We start from the raw sequence: 15,329 nt of genomic DNA on the forward strand, positions 1-15,329 counted from the left end.
GTTAAAGTTCCAGGCATTCGTTGCTCAGCTTCCGGTGCAAGTCGTTCATAGTGGGCCAGCTCATATCCAACTCTGTCCCTCTTAATCCGCGGGACGCCGCCCGGTCACATTGCCATGTTCGTAGTACCTGAAATGTCTTGTCGCAGGTGGTCACGATGAAGGTGAAGAGCCCGTTCCAGGCGGTCACCGCCGTCGGCGTCATGGTGGAGCCCAGTTTCTCGGTCAGCGTGTCCACCACGGCGGAGCCCAGGTGCTCGAATCGCGTCTTCATGTCCGGGCTGCGCGTCGCATGTGACACCGCAACCTTGCGCACCAGCTCCAGCGTCGTCTCCGGCTCGTCCAGGCTGTGCCAGTCAGAGACCTTCTTAAAGGGTCTCACAACATATCATCCGAAGAACTTCGTTCGTTGACCAGGCTTTGTTAGGTAACTAGTGCAGTTAGGGGTGAATCTAGAGATTTCAAGGGTGGTGCAACGGTGGACTGCAATATGGAGTCTGTGCCAGTCATTAAGTGATCTCGGAACAGTATGGAAGGCGCTACCAACAAGGCCACTTTGCAACGTTCTACACAACATCAACGCGTGCCAACCAAATCAACCTTCAGCCATTCTGCATCCGATCGACATGCAGCAACCATATATACATCATCAACATACCCTTCTGCAGCCCATCAGTAAGTACAAGTTATGTCAACTTTCAACTCTCTTGTATCCCAACAAAATGTACCATCCAGGCCCTTCCGCAGAAGATCAGCCTGTACCATATGGGTAGACTTGAATCCTTCTTGGAGCTCCAAGCACGCGCCAACAATAGATCGGTATCTAACCACTCTTTCGCACGTCACCTTTCACCAGGCAGCTCAGCGTGTGTCAACACGGACGAGTTGCACCACACTTACCTATCCACAATGGCCGTCATGGCGTAGGCGACGGTGAGCGCGTGTGCCAGCATGCGCGGGTTCTTCGGCAGCTCATCAAGCGGGTCGTTGGCGAACGCCGGGAACATCTTCTGGTAATCCGGGTAGCGACTAAAGAGCACCACGAAGATGGTCACGCTGCCCGTGCGCAGCTGCTTCTTGAACTGAAGCCACGTATCGCGGATGGCCTGCTTCTCCTGGTTGCTCAGCTGCGTCACATTGTCCCGCGCCGTCGCATCCACGCTGTTCAAGTTGCCCATGACGTTGACTAAGAGACGCGTGGCTACTATGATGATGATGTCCTCAGGCCTCCGGGACACGTCTCTTTCTCTTCCTCTTCAGCGCGTTGAAGAGTAGAAGTGTTACCGTGGAATGAGGAGGCTATGTTGAGAGCGGATCAATGCTTTACCAGAGGAAACACCCGGAGAATGCTTTTTCATGGAAGAAGGGTAGTTATCGTGGAAGCAGGAGGGTATGGCAATGATGATGATGATGCCCTTAGGCCTCCAGGACACGTCCTCTTTATCTTCCTCTTCAGCGCGTTGAAGAGTATAAGTGTTACCGTGGAATGAAGAGGCTATGTTGAGAGCGGAGGAATGCTTTACCAGAGGAACCACCCGGAGGATGTTTTTTCATGGAAGAAGGGTAGTTATCGTGGAAGCAGGAGGGTATGGCAACGATGATGATGATGATCCTCAGGCCTCCGGGACACGTCCTCTTTCTCTTCCTCTTCAGCGCGTTGAAGAGTAGAAGTGTTACCATGGAATGAGGAGGCTATGTTGAGAGCGGACCAATGCTTTACCAGAGGAACCACCCGGAGGATGCTCTTTCATGGAAGAAGGGTAGTTATCGCGGAAGCAGGAGGGTATGGCAATGATGATGATGATGATCCTCAGGCCTCCGGGACACGCCCTCTTTCTCTTCCTCTTCAGCGCGTTGAAGAGTAGAAGTGTTACCGTGGAATGAGGAGGCTATGTTGAGAGCGGACCAATGCTTTACCAGAGGAACCACCCGGAGGATGCTCTTTCATGGAAGAAGGGTAGTTATCGCGGAAGCAGGAGGGTATGGCAATGATGATGATGACGATCCTCAGGCCTCCGGGACACGCCCTCTTTCTCTTCCTCTTCAGCGCGTTGAAGAGTAGAAGTGTTACCGTGGAATGAGGAGGCTATGTTGAGAGCGGACCAATGCTTTACCAGAGGAACCACCCGGAGGATGCTCTTTCATGGAAGAAGGGTAGTTATCGCGGAAGCAGGAGGGTATGGCAATGATGATGATGATGATCCTCAGGCCTCCGGGACACGCCCTCTTTCTCTTCCTCTTCAGCGCGTTGAAGAGTAGAAGTGTTACCGTGGAATGAGGAGGCTATGTTGAGAGCGGACCAATGCTTTACCAGAGGAACCACCCGGAGGATGCTCTTTCATGGAAGAAGGGTAGTTATCGCGGAAGCAGGAGGGTATGGCAATGATGATGATGATGCCCTTAGGCCTCCAGGACACGTCCTCTTTATCTTCCTCTTCAGCGCGTTGAAGAGTATAAGTGTTACCGTGGAATGAAGAGGCTATGTTGAGAGCGGAGGAATGCTTTACCAGAGGAACCACCCGGAGGATGTTTTTTCATGGAAGAAGGGTAGTTATCGTGGAAGCAGGAGGGTATGGCAACGATGATGATGATGATCCTCAGGCCTCCGGGACACGTCCTCTTTCTCTTCCACTTCAGCGCGTTGAAGAGTAGAAGTGTTACCATGGAATGAGGAGGCTATGTTGAGAGCGGACCAATGCTTTACCAGAGGAACCACCCGGAGGATGCTCTTTCATGGAAGAAGGGTAGTTATCGCGGAAGCAGGAGGGTATGGCAATGATGATGATGATGATCCTCAGGCCTCCGGGACACGCCCTCTTTCTCTTCCTCTTCAGCGCGTTGAAGAGTAGAAGTGTTACCGTGGAATGAGGAGGCTATGTTGAGAGCGGACCAATGCTTTACCAGAGGAACCACCCGGAGGATGCTCTTTCATGGAAGAAGGGTAGTTATCGCGGAAGCAGGAGGGTATGGCAATGATGATGATGATGATCCTCAGGCCTCCGGGACACGCCCTCTTTCTCTTCCTCTTCAGCGCGTTGAAGAGTAGAAGTGTTACCGTGGAATGAGGAGGCTATGTTGAGAGCGGACCAATGCTTTACCAGAGGAACCACCCGGAGGATGCTCTTTCATGGAAGAAGGGTAGTTATCGCGGAAGCAGGAGGGTATGGCAATGATGATGATGATGATCCTCAGGCCTCCGGGACACGCCCTCTTTCTCTTCCTCTTCAGCGCGTTGAAGAGTAGAAGTGTTACCGTGGAATGAGGAGGCTATGTTGAGAGCGGACCAATGCTTTACCAGAGGAACCACCCGGAGGATGCTCTTTCATGGAAGAAGGGTAGTTATCGCGGAAGCAGGAGGGTATGGCAATGATGATGATGATGATCCTCAGGCCTCCGGGACACGCCCTCTTTCTCTTCCTCTTCAGCGCGTTGAAGAGTAGAAGTGTTACCGTGGAATGAGGAGGCTATGTTGAGAGCGGACCAATGCTTTACCAGAGGAACCACCCGGAGGATGCTCTTTCATGGAAGAAGGGTAGTTATCGCGGAAGCAGGGGGGTATGGCAATGATGATGATGATGATCCTCAGGCCTCCGGGACACGCCCTCTTTCCCTTCCTCTTCAGCGCGTTGAAGAGTAGAAGTGTTACCGTGAAATGAGGAGGCTATGTTGAGAGCGGACCAATGCTTTACCAGAGGAACCACCCGGAGGATGCTCTTTCATGGAAGAAGGGTAGTTATCGCGGAAGCAGGAGGGTATGGCAATGATGATGATGATGATCCTCAGGCCTCCGGGACACGTCCTCTTTCTCTTCCTCTTCAGCGCGTTGAAGAGTAGAAGTGTTACCGTGGAATGAGGAGGCTATGTTGAGAGCGGACCAATGCTTTACCAGAGGAACCACCCGGAGGATGCTCTTTCATGGAAGAAGGGTAGTTATCGCGGAAGCAGGAGGGTATGGCAATGATGATGATGATCCTCAGGCCTCCGGGACACGCCCTCTTTCTCTTCCTCTTCAGCGCGTTGAAGAGTAGAAGTGTTACCGTGGAATGAGGAGGCTATGTTGAGAGCGGACCAATGCTTTACCAGAGGAACCACCCGGAGGATGCTCTTTCATGGAAGAAGGGTAGTTATCGCGGAAGCAGGAGGGTATGGCAATGATGATGATGATGATCCTCAGGCCTCCGGGACACGCCCTCTTTCTCTTCCTCTTCAGCGCGTTGAAGATTAGAAGTGTTACCGTGGAATGAGGAGGCTATGTTGAGAGCGGACCAATGCTTTACCAGAGGAACCACCCGGAGGATGCTCTTTCATGGAAGAAGGGTAGTTATCGCGGAAGCAGGAGGGTATGGCAATGATGATGATGATGATCCTCAGGCCTCCGGGACACGCCCTCTTTCTCTTCCTCTTCAGCGCGTTGAAGAGTAGAAGTGTTACCGTGGAATGAGGAGGCTATGTTGAGAGCGGACCAATGCTTTACCAGAGGAACCACCCGGAGGATGCTCTTTCATGGAAGAAGGGTAGTTATCGCGGAAGCAGGAGGGTATGGCAATGATGATGATGATGATCCTCAGGCCTCCGGGACACGCCCTCTTTCTCTTCCTCTTCAGCGCGTTGAAGAGTAGAAGTGTTACCGTGGAATGAGGAGGCTATGTTGAGAGCGGACCAATGCTTTACCAGAGGAACCACCCGGAGGATGCTCTTTCATGGAAGAAGGGTAGTTATCGCGGAAGCAGGAGGGTATGGCAATGATGATGATGATGATCCTCAGGCCTCCGGGACACGTCCTCTTTCTCTTCCTCTTCAGCGCGTTGAAGAGTAGAAGTGTTACCGTGGAATGAGGAGGCTATGTTGAGAGCGGACCAATGCTTTACCAGAGGAACCACCCGGAGGATGCTCTTTCATGGAAGAAGGGTAGTTATCGCGGAAGCAGGAGGGTATGGCAATGATGATGATGATGATCCTCAGGCCTCCGGGACACGCCCTCTTTCTCTTCCTCTTCAGCGCGTTGAAGAGTAGAAGTGTTACCGTGAAATGAGGAGGCTATGTTGAGAGCGGACCAATGCTTTACCAGAGGAACCACCCGGAGGATGCTCTTTCATGGAAGAAGGGTAGTTATCGCGGAAGCAGGAGGGTATGGCAATGATGATGATGATGATCCTCAGGCCTCCGGGACACGTCCTCTTTCTCTTCCTCTTCAGCGCGTTGAAGAGTAGAAGTGTTACCGTGGAATGAGGAGGCTATGTTGAGAGCGGACCAATGCTTTACCAGAGGAACCACCCGGAGGATGCTCTTTCATGGAAGAAGGGTAGTTATCGCGGAAGCAGGAGGGTATGGCAATGATGATGATGATGATCCTCAGGCCTCCGGGACACGCCCTCTTTCTCTTCCTCTTCAGCGCGTTGAAGAGTAGAAGTGTTACCGTGGAATGAGGAGGCTATGTTGAGAGCGGACCAATGCTTTACCAGAGGAACCACCCGGAGGATGCTCTTTCATGGAAGAAGGGTAGTTATCGCGGAAGCAGGAGGGTATGGCAATGATGATGATGATGATCCTCAGGCCTCCGGGACACGCCCTCTTTCTCTTCCTCTTCAGCGCGTTGAAGATTAGAAGTGTTACCGTGGAATGAGGAGGCTATGTTGAGAGCGGACCAATGCTTTACCAGAGCAACCACCCGGAGGATGCTCTTTCATGGAAGAAGGGTAGTTATCGCGGAAGCAGGAGGGTATGGCAATGATGATGATGATGATCCTCAGGCCTCCGGGACACGCCCTCTTTCTCTTCCTCTTCAGCGCGTTGAAGAGTAGAAGTGTTACCGTGGAATGAGGAGGCTATGTTGAGAGCGGACCAATGCTTTACCAGAGGAACCACCCGGAGGATGCTCTTTCATGGAAGAAGGGTAGTTATCGCGGAAGCAGGAGGGTATGGCAATGATGATGATGATGATCCTCAGGCCTCCGGGACACGCCCTCTTTCTCTTCCTCTTCAGCGCGTTGAAGAGTAGAAGTGTTACCGTGGAATGAGGAGGCTATGTTGAGAGCGGACCAATGCTTTACCAGAGGAACCACCCGGAGGATGCTCTTTCATGGAAGAAGGGTAGTTATCGCGGAAGCAGGAGGGTATGGCAATGATGATGATGATGATCCTCAGGCCTCCGGGACACGTCCTCTTTCTCTTCCTCTTCAGCGCGTTGAAGAGTAGAAGTGTTACCGTGGAATGAGGAGGCTATGTTGAGAGCGGACCAATGCTTTACCAGAGGAACCACCCGGAGGATGCTCTTTCATGGAAGAAGGGTAGTTATCGCGGAAGCAGGAGGGTATGGCAATGATGATGATGATGATCCTCAGGCCTCCGGGACACGCCCTCTTTCTCTTCCTCTTCAGCGCGTTGAAGAGTATAAGTGTTACCGTGGAATGAGGAGGCTATGTTGAGAGCGGAGCAATGCTTTACCAGAGGAACCACCCGGAGGATGCTTTTTCATGGAAGAAGGGTAGTTATCGCGGAAGCAGGAGGGTATGGCAACGATGATGATGATGATCCTCAGGCCTCCGGGACACGTCCTCTTTCTCTTCCTCTTCAGCGCGTTGAAGAGTAGAAGTGTTACCATGGAATAAGGAGGCTATGTTGAGAGCGGACCAATGCTTTACCAGAGGAACCACCCGGAGGATGCTCTTTCATGGAAGAAGGGTAGTTATCGCGGAAGCAGGAGGGTATGGCAATGATGATGATGATGATCCTCAGGCCTCCGGGACACGCCCTCTTTCTCTTCCTCTTCAGCGCGTTGAAGAGTAGAAGTGTTACCGTGGAATGAGGAGGCTATGTTGAGAGCGGACCAATGCTTTACCAGAGGAACCACCCGGAGGATGCTCTTTCATGGAAGAAGGGTAGTTATCGCGGAAGCAGGAGGGTATGGCAATGATGATGATGATGATCCTCAGGCCTCCGGGACACGCCCTCTTTCTCTTCCTCTTCAGCGCGTTGAAGAGTAGAAGTGTTACCGTGGAATGAGGAGGCTATGTTGAGAGCGGACCAATGCTTTACCAGAGGAACCACCCGGAGGATGCTCTTTCATGGAAGAAGGGTAGTTATCGCGGAAGCAGGAGGGTATGGCAATGATGATGATGATGATCCTCAGGCCTCCGGGACACGCCCTCTTTCTCTTCCTCTTCAGCGCGTTGAAGAGTAGAAGTGTTACCGTGGAATGAGGAGGCTATGTTGAGAGCGGACCAATGCTTTACCAGAGGAACCACCCGGAGGATGCTCTTTCATGGAAGAAGGGTAGTTATCGCGGAAGCAGGGGGGTATGGCAATGATGATGATGATGATCCTCAGGCCTCCGGGACACGCCCTCTTTCTCTTCCTCTTCAGCGCGTTGAAGAGTAGAAGTGTTACCGTGGAATGAGGAGGCTATGTTGAGAGCGGACCAATGCTTTACCAGAGGAACCACCCGGAGGATGCTCTTTCATGGAAGAAGGGTAGTTATCGCGGAAGCAGGAGGGTATGGCAATGATGATGATGATGATCCTCAGGCCTCCGGGACACGTCCTCTTTCTCTTCCTCTTCAGCGCGTTGAAGAGTAGAAGTGTTACCGTGGAATGAGGAGGCTATGTTGAGAGCGGACCAATGCTTTACCAGAGGAACCACCCGGAGGATGCTCTTTCATGGAAGAAGGGTAGTTATCGCGGAAGCAGGAGGGTATGGCAATGATGATGATGATGATCCTCAGGCCTCCGGGACACGCCCTCTTTCTCTTCCTCTTCAGCGCGTTGAAGAGTAGAAGTGTTACCGTGGAATGAGGAGGCTATGTTGAGAGCGGACCAATGCTTTACCAGAGGAACCACCCGGAGGATGCTCTTTCATGGAAGAAGGGTAGTTATCGCGGAAGCAGGAGGGTATGGCAATGATGATGATGATGATCCTCAGGCCTCCGGGACACGCCCTCTTTCTCTTCCTCTTCAGCGCGTTGAAGATTAGAAGTGTTACCGTGGAATGAGGAGGCTATGTTGAGAGCGGACCAATGCTTTACCAGAGGAACCACCCGGAGGATGCTCTTTCATGGAAGAAGGGTAGTTATCGCGGAAGCAGGAGGGTATGGCAATGATGATGATGATGATCCTCAGGCCTCCGGGACACGCCCTCTTTCTCTTCCTCTTCAGCGCGTTGAAGAGTAGAAGTGTTACCGTGGAATGAGGAGGCTATGTTGAGAGCGGACCAATGCTTTACCAGAGGAACCACCCGGAGGATGCTCTTTCATGGAAGAAGGGTAGTTATCGCGGAAGCAGGAGGGTATGGCAATGATGATGATGATGATCCTCAGGCCTCCGGGACACGCCCTCTTTCTCTTCCTCTTCAGCGCGTTGAAGAGTAGAAGTGTTACCGTGGAATGAGGAGGCTATGTTGAGAGCGGACCAATGCTTTACCAGAGGAACCACCCGGAGGATGCTCTTTCATGGAAGAAGGGTAGTTATCGCGGAAGCAGGAGGGTATGGCAATGATGATGATCCTCAGGCCTCCGGGACACGTCCTCTTTCTCTTCCTCTTCAGCGCGTTGAAGAGTAGAAGTGTTACCGTGGAATGAGGAGGCTATGTTGAGAGCGGACCAATGCTTTACCAGAGGAACCACCCGGAGGATGCTCTTTCATGGAAGAAGGGTAGTTATCGCGGAAGCAGGAGGGTATGGCAATGATGATGATGATGATCCTCAGGCCTCCGGGACACGCCCTCTTTCTCTTCCTCTTCAGCGCGTTGAAGAGTAGAAGTGTTACCGTGGAATGAGGAGGCTATGTTGAGAGCGGACCAATGCTTTACCAGAGGAACCACCCGGAGGATGCTCTTTCATGGAAGAAGGGTAGTTATCGCGGAAGCAGGAGGGTATGGCAATGATGATGATGATGATCCTCAGGCCTCCGGGACACGCCCTCTTTCTCTTCCTCTTCAGCGCGTTGAAGAGTAGAAGTGTTACCGTGGAATGAGGAGGCTATGTTGAGAGCGGACCAATGCTTTACCAGAGGAACCACCCGGAGGATGCTCTTTCATGGAAGAAGGGTAGTTATCGCGGAAGCAGGAGGGTATGGCAATGATGATGATCCTCAGGCCTCCGGGACACGTCCTCTTTCTCTTCCTCTTCAGCGCGTTGAAGAGTAGAAGTGTTACCGTGGAATGAGGAGGCTATGTTGAGAGCGGACCAATGCTTTACCAGAGGAACCACCCGGAGGATGCTCTTTCATGGAAGAAGGGTAGTTATCGCGGAAGCAGGAGGGTATGGCAATGATGATGATGATGATCCTCAGGCCTCCGGGACACGCCCTCTTTCTCTTCCTCTTCAGCGCGTTGAAGAGTATAAGTGTTACCGTGGAATGAGGAGGCTATGTTGAGAGCGGAGCAATGCTTTACCAGAGGAACCACCCGGAGGATGCTTTTTCATGGAAGAAGGGTAGTTATCGCGGAAGCAGGAGGGTATGGCAACGATGATGATGATGATCCTCAGGCCTCCGGGACACGTCCTCTTTCTCTTCCTCTTCAGCGCGTTGAAGAGTAGAAGTGTTACCATGGAATAAGGAGGCTATGTTGAGAGCGGACCAATGCTTTACCAGAGGAACCACCCGGAGGATGCTCTTTCATGGAAGAAGGGTAGTTATCGCGGAAGCAGGAGGGTATGGCAATGATGATGATGATGATCCTCAGGCCTCCGGGACACGTCCTCTTTCTCTTCCTCTTCAGCGCGTTGAAGAGTATAAGTGTTACCGTGGAATGAGGAGGCTATGTTGAGAGCGGAGCAATGCTTTACCAGAGGAACCACCCGGAGGATGCTTTTTCATGGAAGAAGGGTAGTTATCGTGGAAGCAGGAGTACATTGCGAAAGAATAAACAGGCGGAGGGTGGCTGCCAAGGAAACCGCATGGATGGCGGCTATCACGAGAGCGGAGGAATGTGGCACATTCGGTCTGGGCGACTGCTGAGAAACGCGCCGCCCGAGAAGAGGCTCGGCGGCGATGGTGCCGCACACTTGAATAGGAGGAATGGACTAGCGGAGCGGTGTGCTAGTCGATGGATGAGAATGTTTGGAAAACTAAAAATAGTGCTCCATAACGACGTATTATAAGCATGTCGCTCTCAAAGTGTTTACCCCTCAATACATCGTGCAATGAAAATACTTAAACAGCTGTCACTGAATCTCGCGTTACCCAGTGGTAAGCATCCTGCGAATTCTAGTGCGACACAACTAAATCCCTACTCACCAATTTTGGCTATATATATATATATATATATATATATATATATATATATATATATATATATATATACCGGGTGTCTCAGCAAAATCTAAACAACCTTTTAAAAAAAACGAAGTGTCCTAGTCCAGTGAAACCAACTGAGGGTTGTTCAGAGTCCCGAGGCCTAGTCTCGAGCATTGTTTTCGTTCTTCAATGTTAATTATTTAGTTGAGCCTAATTAGCTAACTTTTTAATTACTGACTTCAGGAAGAAAGTGTCAGTGAAAAAGTTTTAGATAGCCTAAAAAAAACGCTAGTAGCGCTGCTGCCATCGATTTACGATTAACGTAGATTTATTTATTGGCCTTAAAAGAAAGCTATCAGGTGACCAGCTGCTCGCTCACATCTCTGCCCCTATGTGCATCCAAAGTCTAATCGAGGAGAGGACTTCACAAAAAAAGAGGACTTTATTCTCTAAGGCGCGTCTTGGGACGCTGACATCGTTGTCACGTGGAAGCTTTTTCTTATTGTATTATTACCGAAGTATTATCGATAGGCACCTGATTGCAATTAGAGATTTGTAGCCGGCCGTTAGTAATAGCCATATCAGTTTTTCAGAATTTCGGAAACGCGATTACTCTCGGCGCTGCGGCTCGACCAAATTTGAGTATTTCGACTATTTACACCCGCCGCGGTGGCTCAGTGGTAAGGCGCTCGTCTACCGAGCCGGAGTACCCGGGTTCGAACCCGACCGCGACGGCCGCGTTTCGTTGGAGGCGGAACGCAAGAGGCACCCATGTGCTGTACGATGTCAGTGCACGTTGAAGATACGCAGGTGGTTGAAATTATTCCGGAGACCTCCACTACGGCATCTCTTTCTCTCTTTCTTCTTTGACTCCTACCTTCCTCCCTTGCCCTGCGGCGCGGTTCAGGTGTCCGCCGAGATATGAGGCACCCGTGTGCTGTACGATGTCAGTGCACGTTAAAGATCCGCAAGTGGTTGAAATTATTCCGGAGACCTCCACTACGGCATCTCTTTCTCTCTTTCTTCTTTGACTCCTACCTTCCTCCCTTCCCCTGCGGCGCGGTTCAGGTGTCCGCCGAGATATGAGGCACCCGTGTGCTGTACGATGTCAGTGCACGTTAAAGATCCGCAGGTGGTTGAAATTATTCCGGAGACCTCCACTACGGCATCTATTTCTCTCTTTCTTCTTTGACTCCTACCTTCCTCCCTTCCCCTGCGGCGCGGTTCAGGTGTCCGCCGAGATATGAGGCACCCGTGTGCTGTACGATGTCAGTGCACGTTAAAGATCCGCAGGTGGTTGAAATTATTCCGGAGATCTCCACTACGGCATCTCTTTCTCTCTTTCTTCTTTGACTCCTACCTTCCTCCCTTCCCCTGCGGCGCGGTTCAGGTGTCCGCCGAGATATGTGAGACAGATGCTGCACCATTTCCTTTCCTCAAATACAATTTTACCAATTTACGACAATTTACATGCACTGGAGGAGTTGCTCTGCCTGCAGGCTTTTCGAAAGCGCATGCATTTTGGCACGATGAGTAGTGGTACGCAGTGGTGCCGTGCAATCATTAATGTCCAGCTCCTTCGCTCTGCAAGGAAATCCGTCACGAGCGAGTATTTCAATTATTAAACCTCGGCCGGGTGATTCTTCTTCGCTCCAAAAGATTCAATAACTCTCTGTCCTAGTTCGAGGGCCATCGTGGATGCACGTTGTTCCAGAGCAGGATGAACCAGGGGGGTTCATTGAGGAAGTAAGTGAACGGGTCACAAACGGCTGTCTGCTTATGATAAAAAGCGGTGTGCTTAGCCCCGTAATGACTTCATTTGTCATATGCGCCTGTAGCAGGGTAGGCACGCTTCAACACAGCTCTTTAGTCTCTCATCTTGAGTTCCCATTAGTAAAGGTTCTCCACTCTGGCAGGGTGAAGACAAAAAATAATTAAGGCACGCGACGAAGCAGCGCACGCCTTGGAGCTGCGCGCGTTCCTTATTCCAGCATCATTCTCTGTCGAATAGGCAGGCGCCCTCGGGCCTAACCTCGCATAGCGCTCGCTACTCGACGAGGGAGGAAACTTCGTTACGTCAACATCGCTCGTTTCGCGCTACTTTTAGTTCCACGTTGAGAGGGAAAGGGCGAGCGCGCTGCGGCAAGGTGTCCGCGGATCGCGCGGGGGTCTCATGTAATTTGCAGGAGGGTCTCGCGCAGAGGGGTTCGCCGCTGACTGCATCCACTCGTTTTGTTTCGCCTTCCTCTTCTGTCGGGACCGTAGCGAACGCCGTGACGTCGAGGAAAACGAGTAGTGTTCGCTAAAGCCGTGCAGCGCTCGTGAAAGCTGTATGCAGATCGTGGGAGCCAATCAGGGTGCTTGTGGCACCGACCAACTCGGAGGTTCTCTGTCCGCGGCACGTATGTTCGTCGTTTTCCCCAGCGAACAAGACCGCCTCATGCGCAGTGTGACGACGAAAACATCGAGTGGACTTTACATCTTTCGACTGTGTTTGAGGTGTCCACTGACAGTCTGAAGACACCCTCTAAACACTAATACGCCTATATGGGAGTAAAAGGGAGTGACCTGTCCTCTAGCGCACACCCTTTTGTAAAACAGTGTCCGCTAGAGGACAGTTTACTTCCTTTTTATTCCTTTCTTCTTAGAGTGTAGCAGCTGAAGGTTCAGTCAATGTCCTTGATGCACTTGATGCTCCTCAAACCAATCAGCACGTCCGAATTAAATCAATATATTTTCACTGAAGCAATCAGGAGTGATAATGATGATTGGGATAGCGCGAGAATTGCAGTAAACAAAACAAGAATAAGGGTTGAAAAATATTCTTCGGTGTTTCGACGGCTGACCCACGGTACATTGGTAGTGAGGAAAGAGTCCCGCGAACATAAAACCCCCGCAAAATGTCCCAAAGATAACCCATCGGGACATTTGGAATCTCCCCAGGAGCTGCTCATCTTCCCCGAACACATAGAAAGAAACGTTCCCACAACCAGCAGTGTCCAAAAAGTTGTTGATCCCATGGAAGGCCCCAAAAGGTTACCCCGTAATTTCTCGGCTGTGGTTCGTCTGACCTCGACATTGCTGAGCGAAAGATATCGCACAATAATTATAGAGCGACGCCATGCCAATTTTACACTGGAAATGTAATAATTTGATTGGCACACGGTTTTCTCGGACACCGAATTGAAACATGCTAGGAACATCCAAGCCTGATGTATCCGAACGTCCGCTGTACTATGGCTGTACCAAACACGCTGATGCGCTTGTAGTTGATTGTACCGAGTGGTGCTTTGACTTGGCGGAAGATATGCTATAAGGAGGATGTCCGGGAAATATTCGCGCGATTCTGAAAATCGTCTCCACAAGCGTTGTGGACGTGCGAAAAACATCCAAATTTGATGTACAGTTCAACCTCAAACAACGAAGTTGAAGGGGCCCGGCGACTACTTCGTTATAGCCGCAGCTTCGTTATAGCCCGTGCCGACCGAGCTTCCAAGAGGAATCGTCATTTCGCAGTTATATTCATTATTTCGATATAAACCGTTTCACTATAGCAAGGTTAGACTGTATTGGGGACATACACTTTACGGAATGCACTTCGGACGCATACCATAGGGGACAAAACTCTCCAGGACGCGCGACCAGCGATTTTGGCTAATTAATGGCATGCTTGCTAGCAATCACCTGCTATCACTGCCCCACGTAACAGCACGCGAGTCCGACTTTCACCTCGAGAAGTATGGTCTGCAGCCCGCGGCTAATCAAACAGCTATCAGATTCAGTTCCCGATGACACGTCTTAGAGACTTTTGTCCCCGACAGTACACTACAGGTTCACTAATGCTGATTTGTTGGAGGGGACGTTCGGACCGGGCAGAGGATATGCAGAGGATGTCCCTCCAATATCCGAAGTTGGTCCCCAGGATTATCAACGCAAGCGCTACGGAGACTTGGCAGTATAACGAGATATTTTCGTGCGTATAGCCTTCACAAGGCTGCACAGTACATTAGACAAAGTGCGGTTCGGCGGCGCGTCTAGCCACAATGCGGAGAAGCCGTGCAAGCAAAACATCGCCGGCAGCGGAAAGTTCAGCGCCGAGGCATCGGGCACGAGTTTACCCGCTGTCGGTGCTCGCGAACGTGCGAGCGCGGGGTCAATGAGATTCGGGCTCGAACATATACTACGCTCTTGCGTGCATCCGCGCACACGCATTAGCGCCGATGATGGGCGCGCAAGACGCCGCCGCGACCTGCGCGCGCGTCCTACAAAGAAACGGATACACGCGCACGACCGCGGCGGGTAAAAGCGCGGATCGAATCGGTAGTTATCGATACCGACGCGGTGCGTTGACCTTCTTCGGCCGCCACGTAACGCCGGCCGAGCGGGTGCAAAAAAAGTCTGTGTAAACGCGTGGCTTCTGCAGGCGCATTTCTGTGCACGCGAGACACGCAGAAGGCCCTGCGTACACACATCCACCTTTGTCCCGGAGAATGCGTACAGTCTAAGCAGGAGTAAGCCTATATGGGAGTAAAAAGGAGCAAACTGTCCTCTAGCGCACACCCTTTTAGAGGCAGGGTATGTCGCCCAAGTTCCGGAGTAGATTTCGATCACTAAATTCTTGGAGTGCTTCCTCTTGGCAACGGAGGTATATTCCCACTGCAAAGCATAGTAACTTGATGCAGTTACACTTTAAACAGAACGGAGCAAAAAGGGGTAAACTGTCCTCTAGCACACTCCTTTTTATAAAAGGACAGCTTACCCGCTTTTTACTCCCATTTAGGCGTATTCGTGTTAAGAGTGTAGGAGAGGAAGGAAGCTTTAAATCGCGGCACCGGAGGTCCTGAGGTTAGCAAATAGGGGAGACAGAGACGTCGTTTAAATTCCTCGTAACTACTAAAACTTAGCGTGTTTTGAGGAAGGAATTGGTTTCCGTTGCCAACCTTAAATGCTCGGTATTTTTAGTGATGTAAATCTGCATAAGGGCTCGGTCAGCCTACCTTGCCCCTTAGAGGGCTCCCTTTTTAGTCCTTTTGTGTTTGAAGTGCATCTACAATTGCGCGATGAAGTCACTGACGAACAATATAGGACGTGTACAGCGCG

At 51.2% G+C, this 15,329-nt stretch overlaps 1 protein-coding gene across 2 annotated transcripts in view; it reads right to left on the minus strand.

Annotated features, from left to right (window-relative positions):
• LOC149365805 (globin-like) overlaps positions 1–15,329 on the minus strand; it is a 177,393-nt gene that overhangs the window by 1,275 nt on the left and 160,789 nt on the right. Inside the window, exons 1-2 of one of the 2 annotated variants that reach the window (XM_089546328.1) lie at positions 898–1,175; positions 128–344 (exon numbers count right to left, since the gene is read on the minus strand). The exons of the other annotated variant lie outside the window; for it this stretch is intronic. Coding sequence (XP_089402454.1) covers positions 128–344; positions 898–1,175 — 495 coding nt within the window. Of the gene's footprint in view, positions 1–127; positions 345–897; positions 1,176–15,329 lie in introns of those variants that run through there. 2 annotated transcript variants of the gene reach the window in all.

Source organism: Amblyomma mixtum, chromosome 1 (genome assembly GCF_055824585.1).
Source record: "Amblyomma mixtum isolate Tamu chromosome 1, ASM5582458v1, whole genome shotgun sequence".
NCBI lineage: Eukaryota > Metazoa > Arthropoda > Arachnida > Ixodida > Ixodidae > Amblyomma > Amblyomma mixtum.